General features: G+C 40.4%; 1 protein-coding gene across 1 annotated transcript in view; it reads left to right on the top strand.

The window, feature by feature from the left end:
• LOC149011627 (WD-40 repeat-containing protein MSI4-like) overlaps positions 1 to 20236 on the top strand; it is a 113765-nt gene that overhangs the window by 64001 nt on the left and 29528 nt on the right. The window contains exon 12 of the mRNA XM_089160466.1: positions 14334 to 14408. Coding sequence (XP_089016592.1) covers positions 14334 to 14408 — 75 coding nt within the window. The remainder of the gene's footprint in view (positions 1 to 14333; positions 14409 to 20236) is intronic.

Genomic DNA, 20236 nt, shown 5'->3' with positions numbered 1-20236 from the left:
AACGTGGAGTACGATCAGATCAGAGTACAAGTCTTAAGTCGTTCTCCCTTTCCTACACTAGAACAGTCTTATGCTCTTGTTCAGTGTGAGGAAAGTCGTCGATTAGCCATGCTTCATACTCCTATTTTGGAGAAATCAGCTTTACAGTCTGTTCGCACTAAATCTGATCCGGCTAAGGAGATTGTCAAGTGTGAGCACTGTCACAAACCCTATCATACTAAGGAAAATTGTTGGAAACTCCATGGGAAGCCTGCTGATTTTGAGAAAAAAAGAGCACAAAAAAAGGAAAATCGAAAGCTCGTATCTCCGAGACGGTTTCCACGGCACCCTCTCGTAGATGTTGGTCTCTCGCGGGAGGAGTTAACTTCTTTGCGCGTATTCTGCAATCTTCTCTGCCGGTACAGCCTCTACCACTGCTTCCTCTACTAATCAAACCAACTCCTACCTTGCTACTTGGGTAAAACTTTTACAAGCTTCCAAGTTTCTTCGTTTCTACTCCTTGGATTATTGATACCGGAGCCCGAGATCATATGACAGGTTTATCCTCTTTTTCTTACAATATGCTCCAACCTCGGAAAGGATAAAGTTCGAATTGCTTGATGGCTCCTATTCTTCCATTCTGGAAAAGGGACCATTCAACATTCTCCATCCCGTCTTTGTCTAAAGTTTTACATGTTCCCTCTTTTCTACTAACTTGCTCTCTATCGAGTCTTACACATGACTTAAATTGTAAAGTGACATTTTTCCCATCTTATTGTGTCTTTCGGGATCGGTAACGGGGAAGGAGATTGGACGTGGTAAACTAGACAATGGACTTTATTTGCTCAGCCGATTGAAGGATCTACTCGCTCGACTACATCTTCTAATCAAGTCCATTGGTAATATGGACCTTCATCGGTGGCACCGTAGGCTAGGTCACCCCCTAGGAACTCTTAAGAAAATATTTCGATTTAGTTTCTTCTTGTAATGAGGATGATTTTTTTTGTGAAGCTCGCATTTTTGCGAAGCAAACTCGTTCTACTTATTTACCTTCTCTTCATAATAGAAAAAATATTCCTTTTATGTTAATTCATACCGATGTGTGGGGTCGCGACGTGTGTCTATCAGGCCATAGGTACTTTGTTACTTTTATTGATTGTCACTCTCGTTCTACATGGATTTATCTTTTAAAACAAAAAAATGAAGTTTTCCGATGTTTTCGTGATTTTCATAATATGATTAAAACTGGTTCAATGCCACGTGAAGATCCTTGCAGTGACAATGGCACACGAGTATATTGATGGTGAATTTCAAAGATATCTCTCGACTCGGCATAATACATCGGACTAGTTGGTTGATACGGCTGCCCAAAATGGGGTGGCGAAAGGAAGAATCGACATCTCTTAGAGATAGCCCGTTCTATTATGATTGCTATGAATGTACGACCGATCGGAGTGATGCTATTCTCTGCTTCTTACCTTATGAATAGGATGCCCAGTAGGATACTTGGTTTTAAATGTCCTAATGAGATTCTTAGGAGCCTCTTCTTTTGTTATTTCTCCAAAGGTTTTTGGATGCGTGTGTTATGGAATCACACCCACCGAGTAAGTTGGCTCCCGAGCCTACGCTGCATATTTTGGGGTATGCACTCGGAAAGGGTACAAATGTTATCATCCTCCCTCCAGAAAACCATGTATCCAGGATGTACTTTCAGAGTTTTGCCCTTACATACACCTCTCCAGGGGGAGAGTCCTAGAGGAGAGGTGTTCTTTCGACTCTAGATCTTCCTTTCACACACCAACACAACAAGAGTCCCGGAAGAGTTTCCGACGGGGGAGACTTGGCCAGATACCCGAGGACTCTAATCCTCCCCTTCAATTCCGAACCATGTGAAGAACCTAGCCAAGGGGAGACCACTCTGTGAGACACACTTGTTGGGGTCTTTCAAAACCAGATTGACCAAAATAAAGAGGTGCGGACTTATCGGAGGAAGAAATACAACCGGCTAAAGCGGGTGGAGAAAGGGGATACGTTACCACTTCGGCTCCCTGCTCCGAATCGGATTCTAGCGAGGTATCTTCTTCGATCTTCCTATTCTGTTAGAAAAGGGGTCGGATCTTGTACTCAACATCCCATAGCTAAATATGTTTCTTATAACTCTTTGTCGACTCCTACCGTGCTTTTATATCCTCTCTCGTCATCCGTATCTGTTCCTAAAAGTTGGCGGGAAGCCTATCTTGATAAGAGATGGAAGGAAGCTATGGTAGAGGAAATGCGAGCAATGAAGAAAAATGACACTTGGGAGCTGGTTACACTTCCTCGAAAAAAAAACCGGTGGGCTGCAAATGGGTATTTGTGGTTAAACAAAATATGGATGGATCGGTCAACAAGTTGAAAGCTAGACTAGTTGCAAAGGGGTTTACCGGACCTATGGGATTGATTATCGGGAGACCTTTGCCCCGGTTGCGAAACTAAATACCGTCGAGTTCTCGTTGTCCGTAGCGTGTGAACAAACACCGGAACTTGCACCAACTAGACGTAAAGAATGCCCTTACATGGGAGTTAGCAGAAGAGGTCATATGGAAATCCACATGGTTTTTCCGATGACAATACCAGGGGAAAGTCCGTGGTTGAAGAGGTCAAATATGGGTTAAAACAGCTCTAGATGCTGGTTTGGACGCCTTGAAGGCAATGACTCTATTGGGTACAAGCAAAGCAATGCGATCATACACTATTTGTCAAGAAGTCAAGTACTAAATCACACTCTCATTGTCTATGTAGACGATATTGTCATCACGGGGAATGATGGTGAAGAAATTCAAAAGTTGAAGGACTATCTTGGCAAAGAGTTTGAAATTAAAGATCTAGGGAAGTTACGGGATTTCTAGGGATTGAGGTGGCTCGATCAAATAAAGGTATATTCCTATCCCAAAGAAAGTATGTCCTAGATCTATTATCGAAGTGGGAATGTTGGGGTGTAAAGTAGTTGATACCCCTATTGAAGCTGGAGCTAAACTTAAAGAAAAGAGGGAGAACCAGTGGACAAAGGAAGATACCAAAGGCGGTAGGGAAGCTTATCTACTTGTCTCACACGGGCCGGACATTGCTACTGTAGGTATAGTGAGTCAATTCATGCATGATCCATATTTAGCTCATATGAAGGCGTTATCGAATACTACGATTTGAAGGGAACTCGGAAAAGGAATACTTTTGTCACCCACCGATAATCTAAAAGTAGAAGCATACACCGATGCAGAGGCTGGATCTCCGACGAAAGTCAATTTAGGTTCTGTACCTTTATTGGAGGAAATCTAGTTACTTGGAGAAGTAAGAAACAGAATGTGGTAGCTTATCTAGTACCGAAGCTGAATATAGGGCTATGGTTCGTGGAGTTTGTGAGCTACTATGGTTGAAAGGCTGGAAGATATTGGAGTCCAAGTTCCAAACCCCATGATGTTATATTGTGACAACAAGGCGCATTAGTATTGCAATAATCCAGCAACATGATCGAACTAAGCACATTGAAATTGAGGTTTTTGTCAAAGGAAAGTTGGAACAAGGGCTACTGCATGCCTTTTGTAAGATCGAAGACCAATTAGAGATGTTTTCACTAAGGGATTGAAAGAAAGAGATTTCCTCCTATGTAGGCAAGTTAGGCAGAGTAATATCTATGCCTCAACGAGGGGAGTGTTGGAATCTATTAGGAGTCTAATAAGAGTTTGTATAGGAGTTAAGTTAGAGTTTGTATTCATATAGAATTCTATTCCTTGTAATATTCTACTTTCCACTTAATTATAAATAAAGGGCTTGAGATCATGGATCAATAAGCCATTCTGCCAAACATTGTATTTCTACAACTAAGGCTCGGAGAAAAGGCGCCAAACAGTTTTCATGAGAAGCACCTTATTTTGAATAGAGGTCTTCATAGGTGTCAAAGCGTCCGCCTAGGCGGCAAAGCGGTTTTTCAACTGCTTAGTTGACGACCAATCTGCAAAGGAACTCCAAGGCCCAAAGTGATGTAGAACCTATTTTTTGCTCCAGGGGCGTTGCCCCCATACCCTCGCCAGCAACAGAATGGGAAGAATAAGCCATACTCAACATCAAGAATCAATGAATCAATAAATGCCTGGGCAAACGCTTTGACAACCATGCTTTGATGAGATGAACTTATGTTTGTGTTCTTTTTTTGAATTATTTTTCATAATTATGATTCTTGAAAGTTTTTTCTTTGGATGAATGTGACTATTGAATATTTGTTTAGCTTATTATAAAAAGTAGTTGTATTGAAAAATAGTTTAAAAGTAGTTATATTGAAAATTTTTGGCCCAACCGCTTTGGTCGCCTTATTGCCGCCTATGCGCCGCTTTGTTGCCTAATTGCCTAGGCGGAGCCCCAATCACTTTGGTCACTGTTAGGGCAGGCGCCCCCACAGCTAGAGGTGCCCCTCAACCTACGGCTGCCCAAAATCACTCCCCATCATATTCGATATCCTCTCTACTTAATTCTCTTCCTATTTATTACCACTCAACTAACCGTAATACTCTCTCTCCACATGGCATCATCCTAGGGCCCTAACAGTCGCCTTGCTGCTTTGACAACTATGGAGGTCTTTCTAAGTCCAAAGCCCCCTGTCTTTGGCATGCAAACCATATCACATCCAATTAAATGTATAGCATGTGGTTTACCAACCTTACCATTCCAAACTTGACTATAAATAGAGTCCAGTTTGGAGCAGACCTGTTTAGGTAGAGACAAACAACCCAAATTAAATGTTGGTATGGATGACAAAATAGATTGAATTGACACCTGTCTCCTTGCAAAACTCAAACTATTAGCTTTCCGTAGGGCTACCTTTGTTTGAACCTTGTCTATAAGAAAATTAAAATCCCTCACCTTAGAACAGGAAAGCATCAACTTAATTCCTGAATACTTACTGTAGTCCTCCCTCATTGCTGAAATCCCAATCTGTTTACGTAGCTCCTTTCGAGAGTGGGGGCTGAATTCCTGCTAAAGAAAATGCTACTCTTTTGAAAATTTATCCCCTGTCTTGACAGAGCAGAAAAATGATCCCAGCTTGCTCTAATGGTTGAAAAGTCCTCTTCTAAGGCTCTGCAAAAAATGAAAGCATCATCTGCAAAAAAGAGATGGGTAATTTCTGGGTCACCTCTTGCCACACGAATTCCTTTGAAAGCCTTCAGATCGTGATAGATTCCTAATAAGCGAGAAAGCACCCTCCGTGACACAAAGGAAAAGATAGGGGCTTAGAGGACATCCTTGCTGAAGTCCTCTATTGGGCTTAAAATATCCAAAAGGGGAGCCTTCAGGCTTAATCGAGAAAGAGGAAGAAAAAATTGGATTCCTCACACAAGAAATCCAACTAGGTGGAAAGCCAATGAGTTCTAAAACATGCATACGGAAGGACCATTCAATTCTATCATTGGCTTCAGAAAGATCAAGCTTTATAGCAGTGAAGCCAACTTTTCCTTTGCGTTTAGTTTAAGAAAGTGAAAAATTTCTTTTGGTCTAATAGTGTTATCATGAATTTGTCTTCCAGGAACAAAGGCTCCCTGAAGAGGGGAAATAAACTCATTTAAGATTGGTTTGATTCGTCGAGCAAAAATCTTCGCCGTAATTTTATTGCCCATTTTGCATAAACTAATCAGTCGGAAATCCGTAACTAGTTTAGCATAATGGTTTAGACCATTAGGAAGACAACAATTACGAAAAAGAAGTTTTTGACAAGAAGTACCACATCTGTCTTTACCAGGTTCCAAAATTCGCTAAAGAAACAAGCCTCAAAACCATCAGGACCATGGACCTTATAGGGGCCAAAGGAAAATAAGATATCTTTTACCTCACTTTCTAAAGGAATCTCAAGAAGGCTAGAACATACCTGAGCCGAAATGCATGGTGAAAAGGGGGAGTCAATAAAGGATGCCTCCATTGGTTGTGAAGAAGCAAACAACTGTTGAAAATAACTAATAAACACCCTTGCAATTTCCAGAATAGACGTAACAATCTCGCCATTTTCTCCCTGTATTGACGAAACAATCTCGCCTTTTTGGCTGCTTGATGAGCCTTCAAAACGTGGTGAAAAAAACCTAGTATTTCTATCCCCGAGAGAAACGTAGGTCATTCTAGACTTCAGCAAGAAAAATCCAAGAGAGGTGTGATCCAACCTTTTCGAGAACCTCATCATCAGAAATTGGAGTACCATCTTTAGAAGCCATCTCAAGTAAAGAAGCTTTTAACCCCTCAATATTGCCAAAAATTTGAGAGTCCCACTTTTTGAGGGAAGAAGCCAGACTATTAAGTTTAATGGGTAAAGGATCCAAGGGGAGTTGGTTCCAAAGGGAGGATAGAGAATCAGAAAATTCAGGGTGAAAGGTCCAGGCATGTTGAAAATGAAAGAGTTTTTTAAAAGATGTATGACTGGGAAGAAACTGCAATGATAAGGGATTATGATCCCACCAATTTTTTCGATACAGATAAAGGAAACAGATCCACCAAGAAGGAGAGATAAAAAACCTATCAATTTTTCTTTGATTTTATCATGACCTTGACCTTTCCTTTTATTAGTCCCAGTAAAAGGCGAACCCAACCAGAGAAGTTCAAATAAAGACAAAGAATTACAAAGTTCCATCAATCTATTGGCTGAGGCAGAAAGACAAAAGGGTGTTCCTCCACATTTATCAGAAGGTTGAAGAACCTCATTAAAATCCCTAGCAACAGCAAAGGAAAAATCTAAGGAACTAAGAAAATCAGAAAGCTGTTCCCAGAAAGCCCATCTATCATTCTGATGGGGGGGACCGTAAATAAAAACCACATCGAAGGGACGGGAGTGAAAATAGGGATGGATACAATTAAAATGATCTAAAATTTGGCATGAAATGAAAGGCAAAGTGTCCTTAGCTAACACCACCATTCCCCCTTTCTTACCTTTGCAACCATAACTATGAAGAAAAGCCACCGGAGAGAAAGAGATTAAGTTCTTCGGCAATTTAATGGAATCAAAAGAATAACATTGAGTTTCACAAAGACAAACAAAATTAATATGAAATTTTACCACAAACCAATCCAAAGATCTCTAAGCAAGGGAGAAGTACGAAATTTTACCACAAACCAATCCAAAGATCTCGTAGGGTGGAGTGAACTCAATGGACATTCTAGAAAAGAAAAATAAACAAGGAGAAATCCATCACAACAATAAGAAAAACTAGTACCCAAAACTGTCTTCGCAGAATGAATTCAGGACGAACAGCTGACTTGAGATAAAGATGCAGCCACAACTGTAAACACTAAACAACAGAGGAAAATAATCACGCAAATACAAACGGCAGAGAAATGAAGAGGCACTACAACCGTAAACACCAAACAACAGAGTGGAAAATAATCACACAAATACAAAGAGCAGAGAAATGAAAAGGCACCTGGGTATCAATACCGGCAGGATCAGGGTGGAAAGTGCCAATTTCATCAGGCTTAGAAACAAAATAAGAGAGATTACCTCCATCAGTTGATTCGTCATGTTCTCTACGGGGTGCATTGGTTGCATCATTGTGGTTAACACTACAATCTTCAACTTCAAGTCCAGAAGCAAAATCCTCCAACCAGTCTTTCAGGGGGTTGATGAGGCCAAAGGAATTGAGAGAGTGAGACAGATAGGGTTTAGAGAAATCAGAGATGGCTTCAAACTCAGGACAGATAAAAGAAGAGGCAACAGCAGGGTTTAACTTCCTTTTCTTAACCACAACATGGTTCTGACCTTGGATAGATTCAGACAAAAAATTAATATTAAAAGCTGCATTTTCATCATCATCAGCAGTCTCTGGAGCATTCCCATGGATAGAAATTTGAATAAACATAGGCATGAAGAAACCATCCAGCGGACCATCAAGATCAACCTCTTGGAAAGACCGTGCTAAAGCTTGATTGTTAACAAAAAGGGGTGGGGTTATGGCATGTTCGAATAAGAAAAAGTATGTGGCAAACAAACTCTCTGCTTGGCAGCACCATTGGGAGAAAACTTAATATTTTTTGGATTATTCAATTCCCTTGCACGCTTGGCTAGATTCAACATATCACCATCATCCCCTTCTACAGGGTCATCAGGGGAATAACCAGGAAAAGGAAGATCAGCATGACACCATTTTGTTTTGTGAACATTGCGTCCACATTTCTTACAAATTGAGTGTAGTTCAAATTTGATTGAAACAGGATATTCCTGTCCCCATACATTTTTAAGCACAGCAGAAGTAGAAACTGGTTGCTTTTTAAGAATAAACAGCTTAACCCAAAAAGTCAGAAAAAAAATTCATCATTGGGTGCAGATGGGACTACTTCAATCATCCTTCCTACATGCAGAAGAACATTTTTTATGTCTGCCAGTACATAACAGCCAGGAGGAACAGCACTGAGTTGTGCCCAAACCAGAATTTTCCCCTCTGCATGAATGATTTTCGGATCCTCGGAAGAGATAGGAGAGAGTTGAACATTTGCCTTGCCACACCACCAGAGTCCAAGCAGGCATACTTTGTTGCAGGCTTCAGTTGATTCAAACTCAGCTGAAAATAAGCCACACTCATAAACCACTAAAGTCTGAAGTCCATAAGGTTTCCAAACTGCTGGAAGGAAATAATAAATGAACTACATTGACACTTTTGGAAAGCCAATACATAGCCATGCAGCACGCGTTCAGCATAAGGAACTGCATATTGTAACTGAACAAAATCCTCTGATCTCCAAACAAGGCAAATAGGCAGAGAAGCAGGTTTCTTGCGTTGACCTGTCTTAGTTCCAGAGCAGCCCACCATAGGTTGCAGCCCTAAGAGCCCAGGGAGCGGAGGTGAAGGCAAAGGAAGAGAAGAAGAAGTAGAGGACATGGCAACCCGCTGAAAGCTCACAAAAAACCTAGCAGGCTAGATTTTGGGCTACTGCCAGCAAAAAGAGTGTGCAGGAAAAATGAAACCCCAATCCAAAGCTCTACCAGGAAAAGGAGCCTCAAGAAACGAGCAAGGGTTACCACCAGAGCAGGAGAAGAAAGAGAGTAGATAAAGAGAAACAGAAGAGAAAAAACCACCAAGCAATGCCCTTTTGAAGAAAGGATGATGAACCGTCACCTCCCACAGAGAGTTCAAGAGACCATCCACCAACGCTTCCACCGTTCAACCGCCTAGTATCGTCAACCTAGGTTTCAAAAAGAAAGAAACTTGGAAAACTGAAGGATCTATTGATAGAGAGGTTTAACTAGGTTTAATAGGGAGGCATGATGATTGATGAATAAAAACCTGCACGATAGACAATTGGCTTTTCCTTTAGTAAAATGGACAACAACAGCATAGAAAGGGTTAAAAAGGGGTTTTACGGATAAGAAGACAAAAGCATGGAAAAACATATTGCTGAATATCGCCCGAAATATGACAAAATTCATTGAGTTCGACAAGGACCAAAACAGAAAACAAGGTGAAATCGATATCGACCAAGTCGATTTTCCGGTGAATCGGTGAAATAATGGCGAAAATCGCCAAAACTTCGCAGAATCTCGCTAGGCTCTCTCTTTCGTTTGAATCCTCATATCAACGCTTCAATGCTTCATTACCCTCATTGTCCCAAGCAAATACCCCCTCTTTCACCTCGCTGACGACGTCGCTGCCACAACTTTCGACTCCTGTTCACCCTGCAACATTGAACCAACTCGCAAGTCTTATGACTCTTAACTCACTTTGACCGTTGAAGTCTGAACCATTCACAGGGTTCTGTGCTAGACATCGGACTTGCTAGATTTGAAAGAGAACGGAGAAGAGGCAACACTCTCATACTCTTGCACATCGGCAATCTCTTGATTGTGCTTTGGCAATTCATTTGTACAAGAAAGAGGCGTACTTATCAACAGCTTTAGTGGTTCGTTTCTTCTCAATTGATAAGTAATTCATTCTTGGACTGAAATTGTTTAGAATGTCTGTAATCTCGTGACCTTCGTTGGCGGGTTTTTTTTTTTTGGCTATTGCAAGTAAAGAATCAAAACCGGTGGTGATCCCAAAGAAGCTGGGCTTGGAAGGCTTCCCGACAGCCGTAGTATTGTCGGTGATGTTGACCTTTATAGGTGAAGAATCGAATTCCGTGATTCCCGAAAAGCCTAGTTAGGGTTGCAGCGACCTAAACAGCTAAACCTCTCTGGCTTTCTCTGTCAAGAGACAAACTGTCGAACTTCTCTGAAATGTCGCACTTTGGACAAAGGCCAAGGCGAGAGCTGTCGGATTTTTCTAAAACTGTCGCTGCGGTTTTAAATTAATCCTAAATGAATATGACTTAAAAAATGAAGATTTTGTTGCAATGTGCTTGAAGGAAAGAAGCTTTTGTTTGGTTTAATGGGGTAGAAGAGTGGGTAAACAAGCTTTCCTAAAACCTGTCTAGCGTAGGAGCTGGTACCTCTACGGTGCAATAGCTGAACCATTTGCTTCAGGTGGTGTTTTTGGTGGTCTATTTAGGAGGTCACTATCAAAGAGTTCTACCATCACCATTTTCTACATGGGAAAATGCTGTTTTAGAGTAGGATCTAAAGGTGTTTTGAAAGAAGGGGACAAAACAGCCCAAGATCAGAGGTGACTAGAGGAACATGGAGGGGGCCTGTTGAATAAGCAGTTGCAAATTGGATGCTCTTCAATACAATCCCACCTGACACCACACGGGGCCCCTATTACCTGAAGATTATTGACACAATCACAGAGGTTGGTCTGGGTTACCATGGCCCCATCGTCTTATAAAATAGTGAATGCGTATTTACCACAACAGAAGGTAGAGCTTGATGAGGACATTGCAAGGATGGGGCCCCTTCTAGGAGAGTTATGGAGTGACCATAATTATGATGGATGGGCTGGTCCAACAAGAAAGTCCATCATCAACTTTATTGTATACTATGATGGGAGGACAATCTTCTTAAGATTAGTGGATGCATCTAAAGAAGTCAAGTATCATGATCTAGGTTTCTGAAGGATGTGGTGGAGAGGTGGGGGTGAATTATGTTGTATAGATTGTCACTGATAATGGTAGCTATTTCAAGAGGGTTGATGAGTTGATAATAACACTAGATGTGTTGCTCACTGCATTAATCTTTGTTGAAGAAATTGGGAGGATATAGATTGTGTAGGGTGTAGTTAAGAAGGTAAAGTAGGTCATGAACTTTGCCTATAAACTCTCGACACCCTGAATGCGTTGAGGGAGAAATGCGGCAGAGACCTAGTGTGACCCGGGTGACTCGGTGTCATGAACTATATTGCTTTGAGTATTAAGAGCAAGAAATCTAGATTGAGATTGACGTTTGCATTTGAATGTTGGTTTTAGTGGTGAGAGTCTAATACTCAAGGTGGTCTACAAGCACAAGCTTTCCATTTCATCGAATGACTTCTGGAGATACTTGGGGCATGTACTGAAGCTGATGGACTCAATTATAAAGGTCCTGCATATGGTTAACTCTTTTATGAAGGGGCCCGCATGCCCCTTCTAGTTGCTATTGAAGTGATGGGGGGTTGTTTATACCATAAATCCACTGGGCAATAGGGGTATTATCGATAAGTGATGGACTGCATATCTTATGCATCATGGTGGGAGATCTTGCGCCGAGATCTCGCGAGATATCTCGTTTTTTCGCATAGGCAAGACTAGATGGAGGTTGAGAGCAGAGAGTTGGGATATCTAGCTCGAGATATTGCCATATCTCGCCCTGGATCTCGCCGGAACTTTCAATTTTTGCCTTTTTTATGTGGATTTCGGCTAGATTTTCACTTGCAACTACTCTTAGCACATCTACAACATTGAAGGAAGATCAATCATTCTCCACTTGTCTTATGAACTTATGATTTAATGACTTATATAGAACTTCTAATGGTTGTATAATTTTATTATTCTATTCTTAAAAATTGAGATTGTGATACTCATATAGATGGAATTTTGATGACATTTAGGTTGCTTGATGCATTTGATACCCTTGCTTTTCATTTATATGCGTTAAAGGTTCTATATTACATGTTGTATAACATTGCATTCCCTAATCCTACAACATTTCGGTTTCACACTATGGGTAGACTTAGAAATCATACATAGGGTTGTTTTCTAGACAAATCCAAGACCGCCAATGTGTTCAAAAGGTCTTAAATAGACTAAATACCAAGTTCAAACCCACAGAGATGGGCCACCCAGTTGACGCCAAAAAATTGTATATACTAGTTAGATCCATCACCCATGACCATTATTGCTTGTTACAAATTATTATATTATCCAGTGAGTACTAAATTTAACTCTTTTGTTATAATGCAACTGAGAGGTGGGTGCTAAGAACCTGAGGTGGGTTGTAATCAAAGTCCTCTCATTGACTTGCCCCACATCTGGATGTGAAAGGAATTGGAGCACCTTTTTCTTAATCCACTCGAAGAGGTGTAAAAAATTAGGTTCCCAACACCTGGGTGATTTGGTTTTTGTGCACTACACTATGAAGTTGAGGCTCCATCACATGCGCACATGTTTAGAGCGTAGTGGGCGAGGGGATATCATCGATCTTGTCAGTGTCTTTCAAGTGGACTTTGATGATGAAGACCCTATTGTGGATTTGGTGAAGAACACAGGTGAGCCACTATTGGATCAGCCTGGAGGGAGGGTTGACCTAGTTATATAGTAGGAGGACGCTAACGTGGATGAGTTCATTGTTAATGAGTGTTGGGCACATGCTCAGGAGACAACGACTGTTCCCTTTTGGGGCATCAGGTGGTGGAACTAGTCTAGATGGTGAGGATCGGTCCATGGGCCCTTGGGGTGATGTGGCTCAGCCTTTTATTCCTAGACATGATCTAGACGTGTTCCAACCTTCTAGTCAAGTTGGGACTGGTGTTGGGGATTATGGTGGAGACTCTGCTACTAGAGTTGAGACTAGCAGTACTACAGGCATTGATGGTAATGGACTTCGAGAGCATTATGTGATACTAGTGCTAGTGTCATGGAGTCCCATCAGGTTCACTAGGGAGACAATTTGCACATTCCACCTCGGACACAGACCATGGTGGCATACTTTGTCAAAGGAGCAAGCCCTCATCGTTCATTGGGACTAAGGGTTACTCAAGAGGGCCCAATGGCCAATTCCACCCATTGGGACGGACATATGCAGGCGTTGAGAGCTTACGGGCTTTGTAGTATTGGGACTATTGGCAAGAGTTCATCTTGAAGGGGTTTAGAGCAAAGTGGGTCATATTTTAGCACATATTGTGAGATGGTTGGGATGGCAATGCCTGCTCCATCTTTTCCTAGTATTGACTATGACTCCTATTGGATAGTCACTTTCTAAGTCAATTTGGTGGCACATGGTCTTCTTTTACTGATGAGTTGTTCTCCAATCTTGTCCTCGTCCCTACACCAGCCAACATACCCTTACCGGTGTTTGCGGCACCTTATGATCCTTATTGTAGGTATGGTGGTGGATCAGTTGGTAGTACATTGCAGACTTCAGTGTATGGTGATATCCTAGGATCGGTTACCTTCAGTATGCTAATGATGTCGCATCCATGGGGGTGGTGATCGATTATGTTTGATGCTTCTCAATTTCTACATCATGAGATGTATATGTGGCATTGAGTGAGCGTCGGATCCTATAGACATACAATGGGATCGAGCCAGGCCAATGCCGTAGCTTGTGCTAGACTGGGTCTCACTAATTCGTGTAACTTATGTAACTTGTGTTATGAATCATGAATTATGTTTGATAGTGTCGAGTAGAGTTGTAGCTACTTTATTGTAATTTGTAATTGAGTGCTGAGTCTAGCTTATTATGTCTTATTAAGTTCTACTTGTTCTTGTATTTGTTCTTACAATTTAATGGAAGTTTTAATATTCTCTTGTATAATATCCATGTTTACGTTTGTGAAAATGCATGTTATAGACTTCTAGTTTTACATACAGTAGACGTGCAAATCCATTTCCATTGTGTTTATTGGCCTCAAACTGGGCTGTACACCAAAATCAGATCTAAAACCACCAAAACAGCCTGTCAAAACATGGTACATCACTTGCCTATCTTGCCAAAATTTTGGTGAGATCTCGGTATCGTGGCTGTCTCGACCACATCGAGATGAGATGAAACTTTGAACTTTGATACTAACCATGAAATATGAAAGGATTGGTTCAAGTGCAATGCTGGTTGTAAAGTAGGGGGGTACAAGTAATTGTTAGAAACATAGTGTATGTTTACAAGATAGTCAGACAAGTCAGAGGATACTCAAGTAAGTTTACTTCTAATTAAAAATGTTAGTGTACATAGGTTTTGCGCTTGGGTATTTGTCTTTTATTTAATATGCAGTTTACTCTTTTTCCAGTGGTCGCCGGACAAGTCATCTGTTTTTGGCAGCTCTGCGGAGGATGGTTTCTTAAACATTTGGGATCATGAGAAGGTTCAATAATTTCATTGTTTCTGTTTGCATGACAGCTTTATCGTCACTTATTAGTGGCCTATTGCCACATTTATGATAGTCATATTTCTTGCATCAATTTGAATTTCTCATGGAATGAATTTTTGGTCCTTCTTGCTACATTTGACACTATTGACATCATGTGGTCTAAGGGCCTGTTAAGCTAATGGGTGTTTTTCACTTTTTTGATGGGTCTCTCTTGATATTTCAGCAAGGTGAAAAATGGGTTTAGTTAGAGATATTTTTTAGAACTTGTGTATATACACCAACATTGGAGCTTGTGCTAGCCGTTCATTGTATAAAAAGAGTGAATGCAATAGTTTTTGGGGTTAAAAGTAGTCAGAAACTAAATCCAGTAAGACCTGATCCATTGGCTTCTCTCCCCTTGAGTAGTTGATTCCTTACAGTTGCATCTGTGAAGGTTCACTATGACAACACTGCATTATGGAACCCAAAATCATAAAACTGATTAAAATACAAATAAGCCATGGTGACAATTGTAAATATGCAGAAGAATTCAGGACTAAAAGGGAAATAGAAAGTTGAAGTGATGGTGTGATGTGAACCAGGATCTAGGGTTTGATTGATTGAAGTAAAGCCCTAGATCTTGGTCCACCCACAGGATCGTCTTCTTGAGAATCAGCAGTCTTCTAAGGTCTGTAGTACCCTATGGTTGAAGGTCTATGGGTGCTGGGGTTGGACAAGGGTTAGGTTTAGCCAGGCATTGGAGTCTAGAATTTGAATAATTAAATCTGAAAACCTTGCTGTCCTATTAATTTCAGAACTGAATATTTGAGCTTAGGTTTTAGAATTTAGGGTTTTGATTAGAATTAGGGTTTCTAGGGTTTGGATTAGGCTACGGTTAAGGTCGTGCACTAATTGGGTGATTGGGATGTTAAACGCTGGAGGGTTCAAGGTTTAGATGAAGGATTAGGGAGACCTATGGTTTTGAAAATTCTGGGGGTTTCCTAGTACCAAGACAAGTTGCAGAATTCTACGGTTTAGATGTAGGAAAGGGATGGGAATTGGGATCGAGTGTAAGGAAGGGGATGGGGAAGGTAAACCTAAGAGAGGGAGGGAATTAAAGATGGGGCTTAGAAGATATAGGCGATCGAGGGTTTTAACTTTTAAGGGGTTTGGGATAATTCTGGATTTATGTTTTCTAGGTTTCTATGCTGCCACAGGTAAGAAGGTTGAAGAAGAAAAGGAGGTAAGAAGATAGGGCTGGAGGGTTGTTCTAGGGTTGGGGAAGGGAGGGTTAGTGAATTAGGATAAGGGAGTCCTAGGGTTGCTGCTGCTGTGTTGGGGATGGGGGAATGACCTACGATGGGGGAGAGGTAGGATTGGAATACAGAATTGGGGTTGGGAGGGGTAGGGAAGGGTTGCGGATGGGAGAGGAGGAGGAATGGGGCTGGGGTTGGGGTAGGGGCTTGGTACTTGGAGGTGAAATGGGAATCTGGAATTTCTGAAAGTTCTGAAAGTTCTACAAAAACTTCTCTTCTAAAAGCTGCTGCAGGCCCCCTCTAGGGAACCCACGATCCATTGGTTGCCTTCAACTTCTAACTGCTGATTATAATATTAGGTGGCTTATTTATAGCCTTTTGAAGGAACTCACACTAGGACTCTAACTTGCAAGACCACTCAAACAAAGACTATAGACTTTTACTCACACGAGGAACCTTCATCTCTCACTCCAGAAGAATTTAAATTGAATTCTAAGTGTAGATATGGAATCCTTGCAAGTAGTAGGATAAACTTAGGAGACTTCTTCACAACTTAGGAATCCTACCCTAACAAGGATTCTTTAATAACTTAACAACAATTAACTCCAATTTGAAACTAAAAGTATACTTGGGGTCCCAAAAACATATTGGACACAACTAAATCCTAATTGGACTCAACTAAAAAAGTGCAAAATTAGCAAATTAACAAAATGCCCTTTTTGATTGTTAAACTAAACACCACGAAATAGCGAATAAAAAAATAAATAAAAATGAAAATACACAAAGATTTAACGTGGTTCACACATTGATGTGGTATGCTACGTCCACGGGCGAAAAAGAAGAGTTTTTTCCACCATGTAGAAGAAGAACAGAAGGAGATCTCACAACCAATTGCCAAGAATGGTGTTACAAGAACTCTCACCTAGAACCCAATCAAAAATCCCAAATCTCTCAATCAACTTGTGGTAGGCAAACATAAGATACATATACATATATAGACTCCAATTGGGTAAACAGGTCGACCCATCGAGTTGAGTTGGAGCCCTCGCACCCCCTCCACAGATAAACCTAACCCCTCTGCTTCCACCACAAATCTCCGCAAACGGGTCATTCGGGTTGCCCTCCAAAATATGTCAGTGTGGTCCATCTTCCAAATGGAGTACAAGAATTCGGGTAAAAAACATAACAAATCTCCACCTTGACCTGAATACTCCCACAAAGCTGAATAATCTTCATCTTCTCCAAAAGCCCCTTCATGGGCTAAGCATTAATGCAACCAAATCCAATCAAGTCCAAGCAATAAAGGCTTTGTCAACATATCAGCTGGATTGCATGGTTATTAAAGCGACAAAAGCAATTAGGGCTCCGTCTTGGCATGTAGGCGATTAAGCGGCGCTTAGGCAGCAATAAAGCGACTAAAGCGGTTTAGTCAATATTTTTAATATAACTACTTTTTAATACAAATACTTTTTATAATAAACTAAAGTACTAAACAAACATTCAACAATCACAATTATGAAAAATTATCCAAAAAAAGAATAAAATCGTAACTTCATCTCATCAAGCGTCATAAGATTCATAACAATAATTATGTAGTATGTACTATATCAGTAATTAATGTGAAAAATGAAACTGAAAGAAAAGTAGTATGTACTATATCAGTAATCATTGAATATGGCTTATGCTTCACATTCGATTGCCGATATATACTTTGGGCCTTGGAGTTCATTTGCAAATTGGGCCTCGATGCCGAAATGGCTCACATATTTAAATTTATGTACGGCATTGTAGAATAAATTATGATTAAAAAAAAAAGAAAAATAATATGCACAAATTACAAAATGTAAAAAAAGTGGCTGCTTTAGCATTTAGGCGGCAATATGGTGCAAAAGGCGGCAAAACGATAGTGCCTAAGCAAAAAACTGGCAAGAAATCAGCTTGTTAGTTAAGCGGTTCAAAAACCGCTTTACCGCCTAGTCGGCCGCTTAGGCGCGCCTAGGTGGACGCTTTGATAACCATGTTGGATTGTCTTCAGTACCAATCTTCAATACCTGGATATTGCCTTCAACAACTACCTCTCTAACATAGTGATACCGAACGTCAATGTGCTTTGTCCTCTGATGATATATCTAATCTTTAGTCAAGTGAATAGCACTCTGGCTATCACAATGGACAAGAGTCACCTCCTGAACTATGTTGAGTTCTCTAATCAAGCCTCTAAGCCAAATAACTTCTTTAACAGCTTCAATCATTGCCATAGACTCTACTTCTGTAGTAAATAATGCAATTGTAGCCTATAAAGTAGCCTTCCAACTGATTGCACAACCTCCCAAAGTAAACACATACCCTGTGAGTGACCTTCTTTTGTCAAGATCACCTGCATAATCTGAGTCAACTTAACCTATTAACTTGTCACCATTCCTCCCAAACTCCAAACACAGACACTAGAGGTTCCCTTCTGGTACCTAAGTATCCATTTCACTGCTTCCCAATGAGTTTTACTTGGATATGATAAGTATCTACTGACTACACTAATTGCTTGTGAAATGTCAAGTCGAGTGCACACTATAGCATACGTAATGGAACCAACTGCACTAGAGTATGGATCACGTGACATATAACTCACTTCTTCATCTGTCTGAGGTGATAAAGCAGTTGAAAGTCTAAAGTGAGAAGCAATTGGAGTATTAACAGATTTTGCATCTTTCATGCCAAAACACTTCAACACCTTCTCCAGGTATTTTTGTTGAAATAGCTATAACTTCCCTGCCTTCCTATCCCTTTTGATTTCCATACCAAGAATCTTCCTTGTTGCCCCCAAGTCTTTCATCTCAAATTCAGTGTTTAACTGTTGCTTCAACCTGATGATCTCATTCACATCGTTAGCAACAATCAACATATCATCAACATATAAGAGCAAATATATGAATGAACTATAAAAAATTCTTTTAAAGTATACACAACAGTCATACTTACACCTATGTAACCCAAAGTAGCCATGACAAAATCAAACCTCTTATACTACTGTCTAGGAGATTGTTTCAAACCATATAGGGATTTTTTCAACAAGCAAACCTGGTCCTCCTTTCCCTCTACAATAAAACCCTCTGGTTGATGCATGTAAATCTATTCTTCTAGTTTTCCATGGAAGAATGCAGTTTTCGCATCAAGTTGCTCTAACTCCAAATTATGCATAACAAAAAAAACAAGTAAAACACAAATGGAATTATGCTTAACAATAGGTGTAAACACATCATTAAAATCAACACCTTGTACCTGAATATAACCTTTTGCAACCAGTCATGCCTTGTATCTAGCATCTCCATCACCTATGGTGGATTTTTTCTTCTTGTAGACCCATTTGTAACCAACAATCTTCTTACCTCTAGGCGACTTGACAAGCTCCCTTGTCTGATTTTTATGAAGAGACTCAACCTACTCATTCATGGCCAACAACCACTTTGAATTATCAACGAAGAAATGGCTTCTGAATATGTTGCAGGTTCACTGTTATCAATTGTATTTGCGATAGACAATGCATAAGCAATAATTTTAACACGCCCATATTTTTGTGGTGGCATAATATTTGTCTTTGGCTTGTTTTTGGCAATGTTGTACTCTTCTTTTTTATTCTCCGAAGCTCCTTCTTCATTAAGAGTGCGGGATTGAACTAAAGTTGATTGTACTTTCTTTAAAGATGGATCATCCACTTCAAACTTCACCTTCTCCCTAGAATTTTTCTGACTTTCATCATTGTGAATATGGGTTTCTTTTATAGGATTCAACATAGAAGACTCATCAAGAGTTACATCTTTGCTAATAATAAATTTAGGATTATGTGGATCAGGACACCATAACTTGAATCCCGTAACTCCATATTCATATCCAAGGAAAATACACTTCTTAGCCCTGGGTTCCAATTTCCCATTATTCACATGTGCATAAGTAGGAGATCTAGAAACTTTTAAATTACTATAATAAGTAGGTTTACCTGACCATAGCTCCTTTGGAGTTTTGCACTCAATAGTTGTGCAAGGAGACCTATTCACCAACCATGTTGCTTGTGTGTCTTGCTTCGCCCAACACTCGTTGCCTAGTTCTGCATTTGACAACATGCAACTTGCCTTTTCTAACAAGGTTCTCTTCATATGTTCTGCAACTCCATTCTGTTGAGGTGTCTTCACAACTGTATGGTGTCTTGCAGTTCCCTCATTCCTGCAAAACTCATTGAAGTCTCCTTCACAGAATATTAGGCCATTGTCTTTCTCAATCTTTTAATTTGCTTCCTAGTCTGCTTCTCAATCAAAATCTTCCATTGCTTGAAAGTAACAAATACATCACTTTTGTGGTTCAGTAAGTAGACCCAGGCCTTCCTAGAATAATCATCAATAAAGGTTAAGTAAATACTTGACACCAACTCCCTTTGAAGGAATCAACCCCCACAAATCTGAATGAATGTAGACCAAAGTTCCTGTGGCCTATGAATGCAGTACTGAAACTAACTCTCTTCTGCTTCCTGAACACATAATGCTCACAGAACTCCATCTAACCTGTACTCTGACCACACAATAGACCCCTTTTGCTCAA

This window comes from Hakea prostrata, chromosome 7 (assembly GCF_041222555.1).
Source record: "Hakea prostrata isolate BN-2017 chromosome 7, UWA_Hpros_2, whole genome shotgun sequence".
NCBI lineage: Eukaryota > Viridiplantae > Streptophyta > Magnoliopsida > Proteales > Proteaceae > Hakea > Hakea prostrata.
The sequence above is the reverse complement of the archived record's forward strand: the minus strand, read 5'-3'. Positions and strand labels throughout refer to the sequence as shown.